The following is an 18,202-nucleotide window of genomic DNA, read 5'->3' as shown; positions in this document are numbered from 1 at the left end:
CTAAGTTTGGATATAAGTTATATGTCTGAAATTCAGATTCAAACACAAATTTTTTTGTCTAGTTTAAAACCAAGTTCGGATCCAAATACAGAAATCTTAAATCCGATTTACTTATTCGAACCCTCACCCATATTAGGTTGTTGTCATATTTATTTGTCTGGATTTAAAATTAATATGAGTTTGATCAATTAAATACATCCAAAATCTAATCTGAATTAAGATTCGACCGTATAAATATTTATTACTTAATTGTTATTCCATCGAAAATCGACCTGGAATCCATTTTTTTTTTTCCACACCTAACAGCAAGCAAGCTTATTTAAGAATTAAGAGCCGATAGTACATAGGTGTGACACGAATGTCAGACGTTCTTACATTTTGATATTCACTTTTCCTAAACAAATATTGCACATACACGTAGTATCTCAAATAGTGTTTTTTTTTATAAAAAGAAGCAATCTGAAACGTCGAGTGGGACTACTGATGGATGGATGCATGCAGAGGGAAAAAATATCATGTTAAAAGATGGGACCCAGAAGACTCTACGAATCCCGAAAGCATAATGCTCTTGGAACTCAGTGCAAGCAAGTGGGTTGTAGCTGGCAGGCATGACCACAGTTTATTCCGTTTTTGAGTTCAACACGTAGCCATCAATTTGGTAGTTTATGAGAATTCAACATATTTATTTTATTAATTTAATTAATGAAAAAGTTTTATTATCACTATTTTATCTCAAAGTTTATCATTCAAAAGTTGTTATTTTAATATAGATTTTATTATTTTTTAAACGACAGTGTATAATTCATTATTTTAGTATAGAATTCATTTGTTTAAGAAGTGCCATTGAAAAAGCCAATAAAATTATGATTTTTCTGATAAAATTCATCGATAATTATCTTGTTAGAAAGAATTTTATATGCTGATTATGAATATATAATTTTTTTAAAAATTTAACATATATTTTCAAAGTTAAATATTTTAAAATTTCATTTAATAGATTTTGACTCTCAAGAGCTATCTAATACTATTGTTTTGGGTTAACCTTTGCCACGTCACTCGCTAGGACCAATTAATAAAATGCTGGCCCACTTAACTGACTTTTACTTTGGTAAAGCCATACAACCGTCCATCGTTTAGTCTTCATCGCGCGTTGACGTGGCATTTTAGGTCCTTAACTAACTGGAAATTCCCAACTAGATAGTAGGATGTGATGACTTGGAGAAAACATTAAGTGGTTTCTGTGTACCACGTCATCGTGCTGACATGGTGCGCACAACCCACTCAACATTCGATACGTGAAGGTCTTTAATGTAAGTCAGCAAAGTTCAATTTTTCAGTCAGAAGAGAGATAAATTATATTACGTATTTCATCACCCACTTAGGATAGTTAGGACAATGGAGATCATCGGTGCCTTGGCGGTGCTTAATCATCACTGGAGGGCTTTCAATGGTTTCTAAGAGATCGAGCTCTGTCGATAAGCCGAGGGCAAGGACGACTTACGTAGAACGAGTGGAGATCGCGTTTGAAGAATGAATTGATGAGAATCAAGAAGAAATTGAGAAGAGAAACTTCAAAAGAGTTGCAGTGAAGTACTAGTCGTAACTTTTGACTTGGTTGACAGATTTTTTATTATAATATGTTTCTGAAGACTGATTTTCGTCATCCATAGCATCTCAATTAGGGCTTGCCTGGTTGAGGTCGTTTTCAAGCTCAAATTACCTATTTAAGGCAGTCTGCTGGATGGTCAAATTTTTGTTATTTTTGGTCAACTTTTCGTTTTAATTTGTTTTGTTTTAGTTAATTTCCTTGTTGGTCTTTCTACTTAATTAGAGTTTCCTAGTGACTATTTATACTCCTGGTTGGTTGTTATTTAGATTATTATTGAAGTTAATAAACTTTTGGTTTATAACCAATTTTCCTTGTTGGACTTCAAGATTGTTCTTGAGGATTTACGTTTGTAAATTCCCTTGATTGTTTCGTGCTGCATTAACGACCAGTTGTAATGGTTGTGACAGGATGAATCTCTGCAAATCTGGCTCGGAGTGAGATGGGTACCAGAAGGGAGGATCCCAATCTCGTTTTTCCAGTGTCCCGTCTTTGTTAAGAGAGAGGAATAAAAAAAAGAGTTTAGCATCTCACAAAGAAAAGTATCTGGGACAAGATTGGCCAACTTGGCCATAAGATGGGGACGAGAAAGAAAAGCCGGCGACTCAGCCAGATCAATTAATATTAAAAAATCGACCTTGTCCCAACTTCCGATCTTGATTTTATATTCTTTCATCCCTTGGTCCTTTCAACGAGTTTGTCCTCTGGTGAAATAAGAATGGCGATGACGACATGAGATTGTTTCCTATAAATCAGATCAGACACTACAAGAAAACAACTTTTTAACAACGGACATTTGGGACGGAATATTCAGAAATTTCCATTGCTAAAGTTTGGTGAAATTTAAGAAAATTTTGCGACGAAAATTTCCATTACAAATGTCGTTGCAGTTTAAGGCGCGAATTCCCACCAACATGTCGAGTGTTGAGTGGGTTGTGCTCACCACGTCAGCATGATGATGTGGCGCGCACAAACCTCTGAAGATTTTCTCCTAGACTTGACACTTCCCAATTGATGGATATATAGCTTCTTTACTACCACGGAAACCAGCCTTCCAAAGAATTGGCCTAAAATTTTCTGTGTAAATGGGTAAAACAAGTTCCGGAAATTTCCAAATCTACGATTATCATGTAATGATTCAAACATTGATCACCAATGTGATACACATTATTCTTACTACTCCAACTAATGACTTAAGTGTATATATGTATGTTTCATAATCATATATCTTGGGTCATTCTGATGAATGCGTAGACCGTAGCTTCTATAGTACTGATTTGTGGCCACTGCATCTTAGATGCTTGTAGGTTCATTTAGTAAATCCAATTACAGCAATGAATATATTATAAGATTATCATGTTCATCTTCTGATTTACAATGAGGACAGCCTAGCTACATTTTGCAATAAACCAATCTCAATGCCTGTGCGTCATTTTTTATCTTACTCTTCTTCATTCTTTTAAAAAAATTATTTTTTGATACAATATAATGATATCCTGTGGACAGAGACAATGAAAGCATACCATGCACCCACACCCACTTGCCTATTCTTGGGGCTTGTTTATTTTATTTTATTTTTGTCACCTTGGATTCGCTGTTTATGGGCAATTGCATTACTTAGGGTTTAGTGTAAGGAAACATCCGAGCTCCTTCTAATTAAACCCTATATAAATCATCTCACTTATCCTATTGTACAGAAAGAGAATCAAATCCTATCTATAATGATTTGTTTAATTTGCAAAGGCAGACACTGCAAAATAGTTGCATAATTGTAGGAATGGGGAGAATGATGTTGCCAGAAGTAAGGACCACAACCCACAAGCGTGCCAATCTTATTGGCAAATTCTGTGCTGTACATATATATATATATTATAGATAGCATAATATAATTTACCTTATCGCTAAACCATAGCTAGTTTGTGCTGTAATAGGGGACAACTACTACACATCTTAGTATTAATTAAGGGATTAAGAAAAATAATTGATTGGCAATTGGTAGACAATGCAAGGGTGGCATTCACTAATTTTATTAGGTAGTTGCACTGCATGCAGTTATACATATATAGTCTCCTGTCACGTGAGATGAACTCGTTCTGAGGGCTAAGTCACGTGATAATTCGTAGCAATATGACAGTACGGGTGAAGTCCCGAATAAAAGGACAGAGTTAGGTTTGGAGGGTGGGGCGTGGCACGTGAGAGTAGGTCGGGTGTATGACAGTGAGGGGTTATCGACAGTTGTCTCCCGCGTAAAATTGGGGACGCAAAGCACCGGTAACGCCCGCCCTTTTGATACGACGTGACCTAAAAATCAAATTTTAATAGGTAAGCTTTGATATTTTTTTCATAACTAAATCTTTTGCGACCAATGAATGAAAACAATTTCTACGTTGGTGTGCACATATAATTGATGACACAAATCTGTCACATTCAAAAATAGATTACACAAATCAAGTGTTAACAAGTTTGCCTCACTAAACCACTTGTTGATCGCTAAATTGATTATCTCTTCGGATTTAGAAATTAAAAAAATTTAATCCAAGATCGAGAATTCGATTTTAAATCAGTACAATTATTTTCAAGATGTTTATCCTAAGCATTGTGTCATTGTCTCAACTAATTTTTCGGATGAATTTGTGAATAGCTTGTCAAACTCGAGTTTGGATTTAGTGAGATATGTAAATGACAGATAATGCTTGAGACTCTAAAAAAATGATCCCAAAAATCCTCCATTTATTATTGAGTGTTGGATGTGAAGTAAATCTTATATGTATTTTTTTAATTAATAATTATTTTAATGTCACATAGATTTAAATGATTTTTAGAGGTTAAATTTTAATGATCTCTAACATTATTCGTCAATGACTCCTGACTTGTTATCAGTTAAAAAAAAAAAGTTTGGTTCATTAATTGAAATAATGGAGTCGGTTTTGGCGGTTTAGAAAGATGAGTGATGGGAGAGTGTGAGACATACACGTGGCATTGGTTGGGAGAATAAGCCGTTAAAGATGGGGGGTTGGGTGGGCATTGACAGACTGGACTGACAGATTTGTAGTACCATTCGTTCCCATATCCTGCGACTCTAACTTTGTCGTTTCTGTGCCAGCTCAGATTTCCCGCTTGTCCATTTCTGGCATCATTTATGGATATGAACAAAAAATCTTTTACAAAGCAAAGCAAAATGCTGTCCAGCCTGGTTTGGTCAAAGTCGTCTTTATCAACCTTCCCAACTGTACACTTCACTTCTCTCCTTTATTTTTTTGAATTTTTTTCACATCCAAATAGGCCTCCCCCATCTGTCTTTCCTTACAAACACCACGTCCGTTTCGATTTTAACCTTTTGTAAATTTTATATTAACATTCAAATATAATGCTAATCAAGAATATTATTTTATTAGACTTTTATTTAATAATTATTAAACGACCCTTTTTTAAATCTTTTTTTTTTATACATTTGGAAAGCTCTTCCGTTCGGGATTGGCGGCTTCAATTCTGCCTCCAATTTTCTTCAAAACATATTTAAATCATTAATTAAAATGTGTGATTAAATATTTTTGTGTTCATAAATTTATAATATGACAGAATTTGAGAATTTTTTTTAAAACTCTAAACCCTAAATCTTAAATATTAAAAATTAAACTCTAAACTATAAATATTAATTTTAAAATAGAATTTAGAGTCGGAATTGAAATCATGAATTAGAGCTCCTCCCATTTGGATCAGTTTCGTGGTATGAATTTTATTTTTTTTTGTTAAAGAGTTTGTATGGTGATTATAGGTGTAAATTGGAGATTGTTGAAGCGACGCGTGTCAAATTGACAGGCTGTATGCAAGTAACTGATTTGCCTGGAAGAATCCCCACTCTCAACGGCTAATAACCAGTCACTCCGACTGGCTTAGCCAGTCGTCCTTATCTCTTCCATATATATATACCCCTTCACGCTAATTCACTCTTGCTTCTCAATTCAAAAGGTGAGGCCTCTGCCTCCACCAGCTCAACCTCCTCTGCTCCAAATTTTTGGAATTTATCTAATTTCCTCCGCTTTTGCCTTTTAGGGTTTTTTGAATTTATAAGGTTAGTGATAGGATTTCTCTGAATCAGTCAATCTATTCATGGCTTCTACATCGAAGAAGGAGATGGATCGGATCAAGGGACCGTGGAGTCCTGAAGAGGACGAGTTGTTACGGAGGCTGGTCCAGAACTACGGACCGAGAAACTGGTCATTGATAAGCAAATCAATTCTTGGTCGATCCGGTAAGTCGTGTCGGCTACGGTGGTGTAACCAGCTCTCGCCTGAGGTTGAGCACCGTCCGTTCACTCCTGAGGAGGACGAGACCATCATCCGAGCCCACGCTCGTTTCGGCAACAAATGGGCTACAATCGCTCGCCTCCTTAATGGCCGCACCGATAACGCTATCAAGAATCACTGGAACTCTACCTTGAAGCGCAAATGCTCCTCTCTCTTCGAGGACTTAACTGATGACTTGCATCCAAACCAGCCACCTCTTAAGAGATCCGCAAGTGCCGGTGCGGGCACAATTATATCGGCTCTGAATTTGAACCCGGGAAGCCCATCCGGATCCGACTTGAGTGATTCCAGCTTGCCTGGTATCTCATCGTCACCCGTATACATAAATCTGGCAAGAACCGGTTCGTTCGTTCCGATTGAATCGTCGTCTACTGTTACTACTGTCACTGATCCGCCTACCTCGCTCAGCCTCTCGCTACCGGGATCCGATTCGTGCGAGGTTACAAACCATGACCTCGGGGGATCAGGATCCATATATGGTGCGAGTATGCCGGGATTTGCATCACAGATTCCGCAACCGTCTGTACCCTTGAACCAAGAAGTTGGGGTTGCACAAGCCCAGAGTAGGCAAAACAATGAGTTAAGGTTCGAGAAGCAGTTCTTCAATGAAGAGTTCTTGGCAGTCATGCAAGAGATGATAAGGAAGGAAGTAAGGAACTACTTTTCTGGGGTTGATCAAAACGGGCTTTGTATGCCGAATGATGCTATCAGTATCAGGAATGCTTTGGTCAAGAGGATTGGGATTAGCAAGATCGATTAGGGTAAGATTAGTCACTATTTAATAGTGAATCCTGTTAATGCAACTGAGTTGGACTTAGATGGGATCGGAGGAGGAGGAGGAGGAGGAGGAGTGAACGATAAAGACTTGCTCTGTGTTCTTTTGTTCTTTTTTAGTTTCCTTAATCCTTTGTTATACAGAGTAATAATTTTGATGGGTGTACAGAGGAATGAACTGGGAATGAAGAAGGGACGTAAACCAATTTTTGTAAAATTAAAAAAAAAAAAAATTCAAATCGGAAACTTTGTTCTATGAGACTGATTTTTGGCATAGATTATGATAATAAACAATTGAAGCGAGAAGTAATTAATAACCATATTAGCAGCTAAAAATTCCGAAAAATGAGTTGATTTTGTATTGTTGTAGGATTAAGCAGAGAGAGGACAACATTTTCATGGTAGAAAGTTATGTTTGGTCTATAAGTGCATATAAGCACCACACAATGTGCTGTCAAGAATACTTGCGAAACATCGGTGTTTACACAGAGAGTTCAAGGTAGAATTTCTGGAAAATTCTCTTCATTTTATGTTTTTGATTGAACTCTACAACATAGCATGTGTGTAGCTCAAGTAGTACAAGAACCTGTTTCTTTCCGCTCCCATCTCATCAAGAAAATCTCGTCAATATGAGGAAAAATTAACGAAGTCAGTCAATTTATTAACATGTGATGAGAGTTTAACTGAAACAACAACGGTGCTAAGACACAAAGCTGCAGCACATCCTTATTCACCACCATATATACATCCATGGCTTACCGCATATGGTAATCGCCATCCTCTTGTAGCTGCTTATAATTTTCATGGCACACAAGCATGTGATGAGGGTTTAACTGAAAAATACACACTGTAATTCATTTATCGACAAGTATGTGATGAGGGTTTAACTGAAACAACAGTGCTAAGACATGGCTGCAACGCAGCCTTATTCCCCACCACATACATCCATGGCTTACCGCATATGGTAATTGCCATCACTTTGAAGTTGCTTATAATTTTCATGGCACACAAGCATCTCAACAACTTGGCTCATCGTGGGTCTTGAATTTCTGTCTTCCAAAGCACATTTCAGAGCCACAGCAACCAGAATTTCCATCGTTTTCTTGTCATATTCTCCCTCCAGCTTGAGGTCTGTGATATCTTCAATTGACGATGACCCTGAAATGGCTAAGTTCATTTTCTCTCTAACCCATGTAGCCATCCCTTTGTGCTGTGTCCCATCTCCACTCTCTGTTGTATTGAATCCTGTTGCTGGACTCTTCCCAGTCACCAGCTCCATTACAACAATTCCATAGCTATAGACATCCACTTTGGAGGTTATGGGGAGATTAAGAATCCACTCAGGAGCCATGTAACCTCTGGTCCCTCTAATCCTTGAAAAACTTGCATTGTTTAAGCCACTTCTATTCTGCAGCCGAGACAGCCCAAAATCTGACACCTTTGGATTGTAATTGGAGTCAAGGAGTATATTTTGAGGCTTTACATCACAATGGAGAACCCACTCTAAGCATTCTTCATGAAGATAAGCCATGCATTTGGCAGTGCCCACGGCAATGTCAAACCTCTTTTTCCAATCAAGTGATTTGGAATTAAGATTTTCTGCCAAGGATCCATGCTCCATGTACTCGTAAACCAGAATTCTGTGCTTCCCTTCTGCACAATATCCCCACATCTCTATCAAATTTATGTGATTGAGCTTCCCAATGGTGCTTATCTCCGCTAGGAATTCGGCTTCTCCTTGATTTGCATCATACAGTTGCTTGATTGCTGCAACTCGATTATCAGATAAGATGCCTCTGTATACAATTCCTCCTGCACCTCTTCCAATCTCTTTGCTAAAACCCTGTGTTGCCTTTTTAAGCTCTGTATATGTGAATCTCCTCAAACCAGTGGAAGCTAGAAAGTAACCTTGTTGTGCACTTCCATTCTTGCGGGTTATGATCAAGAAGCATGGAACCAAGAGTATGATAAAGAACTCAACTGCTCCTACTATGATCGCTATCAAAAGCAAAGCCTCCAGTGTCCCGTTTTTATTCTGCCTTGCATATGTTCTATTTAGCTGCTTGAGACTTCCCCCAGAACAATCTAAGCTTGCTTTGTTTTCAGAATCATCGTATTGGGAAAGACCAGTTTTCAGTACTTTTAGGTAGAGATCTCCTTGGAAATTAGGGGAATGGTGTCCATTTAGCAATAGGGTCTTGGGATAACAATAAGGAATGCCACTGGGATAGTCGTGCTTGATGAATTTGAATTGAAACCCCTTGCAATCACACATCTCCAAGCATAAACTCTCGCACCTCTCCAAGGTGTAATTAGGATAAAATCCAAAATCATAACCAAAAAATTCAACATTAGTAAGTTGCAGGAAAGCTACCTCACTCGCATTGCAGGAAAGAGTGAATTCTGGTTCACAACCAAAATACCAGTCTGCAGGATTTACCACCTTATATCCCGGAATGCAAGAACACTTCCTTCCACTACTAGGAACATAACTGCAAAGACTGTTAGGTCCACAACTTCCATGAATTCTACATGGTTGAGACATAGCTTGCCATGTAACATCCCATCTCCCTCCTTCGGTCTCATCACGACTGTACAGCCGCAAATTGCCATCGAAGTCAATAGTTAATCTTCTTTGGCGGCTTAATTCAAAATCTGCTGACCTGAATGTGAAATCATCTGTAGAACTAAAGTTACCCTTGGAATCAAGAACAGCAATTCTGCTATTGTTATAGGTGGACCTCCCATTTTCCCACGTCAAGAGCTCCGGGTCCGGCCAGTAAATGTCTGAAACGTCAGGACTATCAAATAGAAGACGGAGAACATTGTCGTTGTCGAAATAAAGCTTAAAGAAACCAGAAGAGTAGTTGCTTTGACTCCTAGCAGAGCGCAGCTGAACTTTTTTGATAAGTGGTTGTTCTGGAAGAAGGGTGTCTGTCGGTGAATCAAAGCTCTGCCAAAGAATGGTACCATCAGAACTGTGAAGCACAAGATTGCCACTATCATAGAGGTCTAATTGGGTTGAGGAAATCGATTTAATGTTCGTAGTCCACACAGTGAAGCGATCAGCATCGGTCAGGACAACATCGCCACTGGCGACTAAAGAAAGCCTGGAGCGTCTCCCATTAACAGGTTCATCACGGTTTGCCATCCAAACTATGGTGCAATTGTTTCCACTACAGGAAGGCTTGCTGAACCAGACTGCAAAACAATATGCGTTATCTCCAACAGCGTAAAATCCAGCAGTAAAGACATTATTTGGGGAAACCAAAACATCCCCTGGATTCTCCACTGAGAGGTGCGAACCTTTGTTCAAAGTTGAAGATGAAAGTGGAAGTACTGTAAGAAGAGAAAGAGCAAGCAAGAAAGCAGAGGTACCCATATCAATTTTCATGAAAACTAACACAGAATTAATTGGAGGCGTGGAAAATAAAATGGAAGGAGAAGACAAGACATTGAATGAAACAGGAGGTAGATGATGACAGTTACATTTTAAAACCAGGCTGGTCTAAATAGGCTGCCAGCAGAAAAGCCAAAAAAATAAAACAAAATTGATGTTCCATTAGTTTTCTGTATCCTAATAACGTTCCATTGGTTTCATTTATACAATAGCATTTACTTAGATCTCATATAAGTTCATTTTTTTTTTCTATAAAAAAAATGATGACGAATTGACGATGTGATTTTTTGATCTTCAAAATGACTGCTACAGTGGTGGTTCTTCGTATCCAGCACTAACCCATCACTGTTGACAGCCAACCGAATCTGACGAAAGAATGATAATTATGAATATTAAAATGTCACAAACTGCCTATCCAGATTACAGAGAATATTAAAATGTGAAGACCTGCATACCCACCCGGAAAAATACAATCCTCAGTTGTAACCTTACTATAAAATAGTTTTTTATGTGAAGTGTCATAGGCTTAACAAAAACAAAACAAAAGGTGAATGTAAAGAGTTTCTTCACCCAAAAATAGAAGGGGAAGAAATATATGATAACAGCAGAGATGTTGATGTACTTTTTTTCTTATAGGAAAAGAAAATTTATAGCACAACCAGACACAAACTTACAAACCAAGTATAGCCCAAGCTGGAATCTCCTCCATCCACACCATGGTACCAAGAGCGCGATGGAAGTTCCTTGCCAAAAAATGGACAATCTGATTCAAATTATGGGATACATGAGAATAAATAGGGACACATAAATCATCCATCAATGTCGACAAAAAAACGGCACACAACAACTGAGTCTGATTCCAATTGAAAACCACGAAAGCCCTAGTCTTTGGCAACCTGCAAGCCCACCAGAACTGCTAGAGACTCAATTTTCATCGGGTCGAGGACACCCTGTCTGTAACAAGAAAAGGAGAAGCTCACTCGACCTCTATCATCCCGCATAACACCACCAACACCACATGAACCTTTGTCATTGAAGCAAGCCCCATCAACATTGAGCTTAAACATCCCAAGAGGTGGCAAAGACCAGACAGCAGCTGTACTTAGAGCAATTGCAATGGTCCCATGTAGTTGGGTCAACAAAAATCAATATTGGGTCTCATCTCTATTACATAAAAAGTTAAGCCAAACACGTCTCTCAATACAATCACATCAACAAAACACATCTCCCAATATAGCCACATCAACAAAACACAAATTCCTATACATTTTTTCCTCCCACCCAACATGGAGGCCAACATTCTCATTCCCTCCATATTATCCACAATAAAACTACACCAAAACACAATCTTTCAATACAGTCACATCAGCAAAACACATATCCCAATACAGCCACATCAACAAAACACAAAACCCAATACAACCACATCAACAAAACACAAAACCTCATATATATTTGTTGGCTCAGACAAAATAATACCATTGCAAGTGCTCTTATTGTAAGAACACCATGCCTAGTTTCCTAAGTCGCCATAGCTTGCCTATAGACCTCAATAAGACTATTGCCCAACCTTACCAGATGTTGATGTACTTGTTTACTAGTGTCTAATAACCTTTCATCCTGCAATCCTGCTATCTTCTGAAAGCAGAAAATATACAAATTTCCTTGAGAAACAAAAAAAGATTTACAAATAAAAGAATACACAAATGCCTTCGTTGCAAGGATTAAAATGTGGCCCAATGAGTTGTTAAAAAAAAACCTGTCCGAGGATGACTTATGGCTGGCAGTTCATAGCCGTTAGGTAGGGATACGGAAGACAACTGGAATACTGGATTGGGTTTTCTCCGGTGCTTTGGAGTAAATGTTATAACTGACTACCTCAATCAAATAGTACAATTCTTTGATCTCCACTTTCAGGCTTTCAGCATTGAGTTAGATGGGCCCATGTCTTCAGCATTGAGTTAGATGGGGCCTATGATGGCCCAGCCCAAATTTGTCTCTCCACAGGAAAAGAGTATTGCCAAGTGCCAACTATACAAGGTACTCAGTACTCTCTATATACTACTTTCATATTACTACCCAGGAAAAGATGTCTGCATAGACCATCAGGGAAGGCAACAACAATTAATCTTCACTAGTACAATAGACAATATTCTGCTACATGAGATTTCCACCATCTCCAGATTGACACTATGCCACTACCAACCATAACGCAAGAGGTAGTACAGCTTGTAGCAAATATTAAGACCATACAACCAAACCAAATATCCACATAAATGTAATAAGTAATACTAGCTAATAACATTTTGGAGCTTCTTCTTGTTAAGAGTCAGATGAGAAGTCAAGCCACAGCCCACAATAACAATGACCAATGCCAGTCAACATCTCCAAGAAAAATGACTCTCTACCAAAAGACAAACTACTCCTCTATGGGAGTCTCTCATTGGCTTTATACCCAAACAAAGCAACAAACACATACCTCTGTCCATTAACAATCAAGCCATGTAAAAGGCCAGGGAGAGTGTCCATTACTCAAGTTGTACAAAACATTTATTACAACCTTTTGGTTCTTTCCACTTGTGCTTATCCTCCACAAAAGCATCTTTAGCATCCACTCTAATGCCCTAACCACCACCGCCTTCCCTTTTTACTGCATCAAATTTCCTTGCTCTAATTTCTTCACATCCAAACATCATTTTCTACACACACACACATATATATGAAATTCCAACATAATACTTTATGATCAGGCGAATTCTTGGCAAAGAAAACCATGGAACAATTAACCAGTTAGGATATGAAGATATAATACAGATCTGATCAACAACAAAAATCCAGATTAAATACAAGAGTGGAAAAACGAAATCGAAAGCCCAATTTTGACAAACAATCGAAAACCAAAGCGGTATTAGTTATAGGAAACATTACATGCTACTAGAGAGTCCATGATTTGATGATGATTATTGTTCATCGGTTTCGATTACCAAAATTCATCTTCTCGTAGTACCGGATTGAAAGCAGAGACAGAGAGAGATGGACTTCGTCTTTGCCCCAGCGAGCGGACGGCTTGGCCGATCATAGGCGCTAAAGGACCGCGACTCAACGACGACGGTGACGGAGCAGACGGCGGAGGCGTTCCGCCGTGGACGAAGGTTGGGGCTTAGATAGGGGCCAGAGGTAGAGAGAGTGGAGGCTACGGAAGCCACCGAGAGGAAGGACCACGGATCTAAGCTGTTGGTAGCCGCAGCCGATATTAGGCGATTGTCTGGTGTAGATCAGCTCCCAGAGGCGCTCGTCCAGGGCCGTCCGATGCCACTGGCGGTTCACACACGCTGCACGACCCAGCGTCCTGGCGTCTACGTGCTTGAACACCTCAAACAACGAGTTCTCGTCTAAATGCACAAATCCGGTCTCCTTATTGACCTCCTCTTCGTCGTCATCACCATCATCGTCTTGCTTTATCATTTTCATCTTCTTGGTGCCTTCATCTCTAGTCACCGGAAATTCGCCGCAGGTGAGAGTACGTTTCATGACGAAAAGAGACAGAGAGCGAGACCGAGATGACCGGAGTGTGTGGGTTTGCTTCTGAGATGGGAAATAAGGAGGGTGTGATGGGTGAGAGGGTGGAAGAAAATGGGGGCCAGGTTTTGGGCGTTTACGAAGAGGACAAAATGAGACATGAACGTGGTGTCGATGCTTTCACATATTTACGACTTTACCCTCTTTATATTCTTCTTTATTTTAAGGCTGGGCTGGGCTGCGCTGGCCTTTAGTGAAACTTTCGGAGAGATACGGGCTAGGCTTTATCTAAACTAAAGAGGGAAAAAAAATTCGCAGCGACTAAAATTGGGCCATGGTAAATCTTGAAAGTTGAAACAATGGGCCTTACATTGAAATTGGCTATAATTGCTGGGACGAGCTGGGCTTTAGTGGAACTTACGGATATAGATGCGAGGGATTTTATTATATTTTTGTATCTACTAATTGGGCCGTGATTTGGGCCGTGATTGATCTTGAAAGGGTTAATACAACTTTTACTAGCTGAAAGATTTTAAATTTTTCATTTTGATTATTGAATGTTCAAATGTTTTGACTGAGGTTCAACATTAACCTAGAATCCCCAAGTGGCGTAGCTATAAGTACCAACTCTTCTATTAAGTGCTGTTGTCTGTAAATAAAAAGGGCCAAATGGGTTATAGAATCCCCATGTGGCGTAGCTATAAAGTCGTACTTGAGACTAAATGCTCTTCAAAAGAAGGATTGAATTTCATAAAAAGCTAATCTAGTCAAGCCAACCTTATATATATATATTCGCCCTTTTGAAAACTGTCCTGTCTCTTTGAATAACTTCAAATAATTAATATAATTTGTAAAAAAAGTTCCTGATAGAGACAGCTATGAAACAATAGTTCGACTTCAACCATTTCAGACACAGCACTGGCTGTAAAATGTGGATTCGGAAGCGCTACTTTGAATATTTGTTGTGGTTGTCCCTTATATGATATAGTTCTACATTGCCTATTTCGACTACCCGGCTAGAAAATATTTTGATTGGACAATTCTCCGTTTTTAAAGATTAGTTTATAGAGTCTATTAATGTTGGAGGATAACTCATATGATGGATTAGAAAATAAAAAGTCACTATGGTAATTTACGAGATAAATCCTGCTCAGTCCAATATGCATGAATGTCATCCTGTATTATCTTCACGCATTGGGTTTTGACTTGTGATTTACCAGTCAGTTATGTGATGGGTTCTACATTATCAAAAAAAATTTTAAAAAAAAGATTGAATGATGAAATTGGAAATTAAACACGATGACAATGAAAATAATATTTTTGAGTTTACGTATAGAAGTGATACATACCACAGTTGATGAACGAATGAATTAAACATCTTCACACGTGCATGTTCTTTCTGCTCGTCATCGACTGTTTTGTCCTTGACTAACCCGTATGCATGGATGGAATAGCCCACAAAACTCCACATGCGGGGCAAATTCATGTGTGAATTCACAGTTACGGAGAGGATTGACCCCTGGTGGAAGAGCACGATTATCACGCTCTTAATCACCGGGCAAACACCATTATTGGGTCAGTTTGCAGTTTTTTATAGTATATTATTTGTGCGCCCGCCGCGTGTAAACACACGCGTAACGTCGGAACCGGGTGAAACCATGCGAAAAATGAGAGCAGTGGCAGTGGGCCTGATGCGTTTTGGGTATATGATCCAATCCAAACACAGCTCATAAGAATATATAGCGTGTGACCTTTTCATTGTCTACGATGGGTTATTTGAGGTTGAGAAGTAATCAAAAGTCAAATTCGAACAGCACAAACAATTTTCAACCGAAAAGCTCGCGCGATCCACCGCGATAGCCTCTTCAGCGCGCATCACCTCCACGCTTCGCATGTTCTCACTTTTCACAACACCACTGCCGACCGAAGACAAAGTCAAAACATATATTCTTGCAATTAATGAATGGCCCCACTTCACAAAACTCCCACTCTCTCTCTCTTCCTCTCTCTCTCTATATATATGAATAATTGATACCAAATGATATGGGAAATTACTAAGGTCCACTCTTATGAAAAGAGTGGACCATCCACCTCCTCTAAATAACTCTTTAAAGGTTATTACAGTCTTTACTCAGGTGAGCATCTCGAGGATATTTTTTAGATCCAATGGTGTTTGATGAAGGTGGACAAAAGGGTGGATGAAAATAGGGTGGACCTAAGAAGGTCCCGACAATTATAACAACAGCAACTCTACATTATATACAGTGAGCACTAGCCAACGATCAGAAAGCAGCTGTACTTATTGTAAGAACACCATGCCTAGTTTCCTGAGTCGCCATAGCTTGCCTATAGACCTCAATAAGACTATTGCCCAACCTTACCAGATGTTGATGTACTTGTTTACTTTTACTAGTGTCTAATAACCTTTCATCCTGCAATCCTGCCATCTTCTGAAAGCAGAAAATATACAAATTTCCTTGAGAAACAAAAAAAGATTTAAAAATACTAAAAGAATACACAAATGCCTTCGTTGCAAGGATTAAAATGTGGCCCAATGAGTTCTTAAAAAAAAAACTGTCCGAGGATGAGCTATGGCTGGCAGTTCATAGCCGTTAGGTAGGGATACGGAAGATAACTGGAATACTGGATTGGGTTTTCTCCGGTGCTTTGGAGTAAATGTTATAACTGACTACCTCAATCAAATAGTACAATTCTTTGATCTCCACTTTCAGGCTTTCAGCATTGGGTTAGATGGGCCCATGTCTTCAGCATTAACTTAGATGGGGCCAATGATGGCCCAACCCAAATTTGTCTCTCCACAGGAAAAGAGTACTGCCAACTGTACAAGGTATTCGGTACTCTCTATATACTACTCAGGAAAAGATATCTGCATAGACCATCAGGGAAGGCAACAACAATGAATCTTCACTTCCACCATCTCCAGACTGACACTATGCCACTACCAACCATAACGCAAGAGGTAGTACAGCTTGTAGCAAATATTAAGACCATATAACCAAACCAAATATTCACAGAAATGTAGTAAGTAATACTAGCTAATAACATTTTGGAGCTTCTTCTTGTTAGAGTCTGATGAGAAGTCAAGCCACAGCCCACAATAACAATGACCAATGCCAGTCAACATCTCCAAGAAAAATGACTCTCTACCAAAAGACAAACTACTCCTCTATGGGAGTCTCTCATTGGCTTTATACCCAAACAAAGCAACAAACACATACCTCTGTCCATTAACAATCAAGCCATGTAAAAGGCCAGGGAGAGTGTCCATTACTCAAGTTGTACAAAACATTTATTACAACCTTTTGGTTCTTTCCACTTGTGCTTATCCTCCACAAAAGCATCTTTAGCATCCACTCTAATGCCCTAACCACCACCGCCTTCCCTTTTTACTGCATCAAATTTCCTTGCTCTAATTTCTTCACATCCAAACATCATTTTCTACACACACACACACATATATGAAATTCCAACATAATACTTTATGATCAGGCGAATTCTTGGCAAAGAAAACCATGGAACAATTAACCAGTTAGGATATGAAGATATAATACAGATCTGATCAACAACAAAAATCCAAATTAAATACAAGAGTGGAAAAACGAAATCGAAAGCCCAATTTTGACAAACAATCGAAAACCAAAGCGGTATTAGTTATAGGAAACATTACATGCTACTAGAGAGTCCATGATTTGGTGATGATTATTGTTCATCGGTTTCGATTACCAAAATTCATCTTCTCGTAGTACCGGATTGAAAGCAGAGACAGAGAGAGATGGACTTCGTCTTTGCCCCACCGAGCGGACGGCTTGGCGCCGATCATAGGCGATAAAGGACCCCAACCCGATGACGACGGTGACGGAGCAGACGGCGGAGGCGTGGAAGAAGGTTGGGGCTTAGATAGGGGCCAGAGGTAGAGAGAGTGGAGGTGACGGAAGCCACCGAGAGCAAGGACCACGGATCTAAGCTGCTGGTAGCCGCAGCCGATATTAGGCGACTGTCTGGTACAGATCAGCTCCCAGAGGCGCTCGTCCAGGGCCGTCCGATGCCACTGGCGGTTCACACACGCTGCACGACCCAGCGTCCTGGCATCCACGTGCTTGAACACCTCAAACAACAAGTTCTCGTCGAAATGCACAAATCCGGTCTCCTTATTGACCCCCTCTTCGTCGTCATCACCATCATCGTCTTGCTCTATCATTTTCATCTTCTTGGTGCCTTCATCTCTAGTCCCCGGAAATTCGCCGCAAGTGAGAGTACGTTTCATGACGAAAAGAGACCGAGAGCGAGATGACCGGAGTGTGTGGGTTTGCTTCTGAGATGGGAAATAAGGAGGGGGTGTTGGGTGAGAGGGTGGAAGAAAATGGGGGCCTGGTTTTGGGCGTTTACGAAGAGGACAAAATGAGACATGAATGCGGTGTGATGCTTTCACATATTTACGAATTTACCCCCTTTATATTCTTCTTTATTTTAAGGTTGGTTGGGCTGGGCTTTAGTGAAACTTTGGGAGAGATATGGGCTAGGCTTTATCTAAACTTAAGAGGGAAAAAATTAGCATCGAGTAAAATTGGGCCATGG

The 18,202-nt window shown here is 39.4% G+C and overlaps 3 protein-coding genes and 1 pseudogene across 3 annotated transcripts; 1 reads left to right on the top strand and 3 right to left on the bottom strand.

The window, feature by feature from the left end:
• Positions 1-5,557: 5,557 nt before the first annotated feature.
• LOC120009045 (transcription factor MYB44-like) lies at positions 5,558-6,948 on the top strand. Its single transcript, XM_038859488.1, has one exon. It carries the CDS (start codon positions 5,717-5,719, stop codon positions 6,671-6,673), a length of 957 nt encoding a protein of 318 aa, XP_038715416.1. The 5' UTR covers positions 5,558-5,716; the 3' UTR covers positions 6,674-6,948.
• Positions 6,949-7,327: 379 nt separating this feature from the next.
• Positions 7,328-10,257, bottom strand: LOC120009044 (putative receptor protein kinase ZmPK1). Its single transcript, XM_038859487.1, has 2 exons — positions 7,703-10,257; positions 7,328-7,505 (listed from the first exon to the last, which is right to left on the bottom strand). The coding sequence occupies exons 1-2, from the start codon at positions 10,079-10,081 to the stop codon at positions 7,443-7,445; spliced, it is 2,442 nt and encodes an 813-aa protein (XP_038715415.1). The 5' UTR covers positions 10,082-10,257; the 3' UTR covers positions 7,328-7,442.
• Positions 10,258-12,828: 2,571 nt separating this feature from the next.
• On the bottom strand, positions 12,829-16,053 carry LOC120008809 (annotated as a pseudogene).
• A 1,130-nt stretch (positions 16,054-17,183) lies between these two features.
• Positions 17,184-18,066, bottom strand: LOC120008655 (F-box protein GID2-like). The gene has a single exon (XM_038859047.1). The coding sequence runs from the start codon at positions 17,889-17,891 to the stop codon at positions 17,334-17,336; it is 558 nt and encodes a 185-aa protein (XP_038714975.1). The 5' UTR covers positions 17,892-18,066; the 3' UTR covers positions 17,184-17,333.
• Positions 18,067-18,202: the final 136 nt, after the last annotated feature.

The sequence above is a fragment of the Tripterygium wilfordii genome, chromosome 11, assembly GCF_013401445.1.
Source record: "Tripterygium wilfordii isolate XIE 37 chromosome 11, ASM1340144v1, whole genome shotgun sequence".
NCBI classification, from domain to species: Eukaryota; Viridiplantae; Streptophyta; class Magnoliopsida; order Celastrales; family Celastraceae; genus Tripterygium; species Tripterygium wilfordii.
This window is presented reverse-complemented; position numbering and strand designations above follow the sequence as displayed.

Excerpts from the sequence above, each read along its gene's own strand:
- LOC120009045 (XM_038859488.1), top strand. The coding sequence starts at position 5,717 with ATGGCTTCTACATCGAAGAAGGAGATGGATCGGATCAAGGGACCGTGG.
- LOC120009044 (XM_038859487.1), bottom strand. The coding sequence starts at position 10,081 with ATGAAAATTGATATGGGTACCTCTGCTTTCTTGCTTGCTCTTTCTCTT. Across the intron at positions 7,506-7,702 it reads CGATGAGCCAAGTTGTTGAG|ATGCTTGTGTGCCATGAAAA; the intron begins ATGCTTGTGTGC and ends AACCCTCATCAC.
- LOC120008655 (XM_038859047.1), bottom strand. The coding sequence starts at position 17,891 with ATGAAACGTACTCTCACTTGCGGCGAATTTCCGGGGACTAGAGATGAA.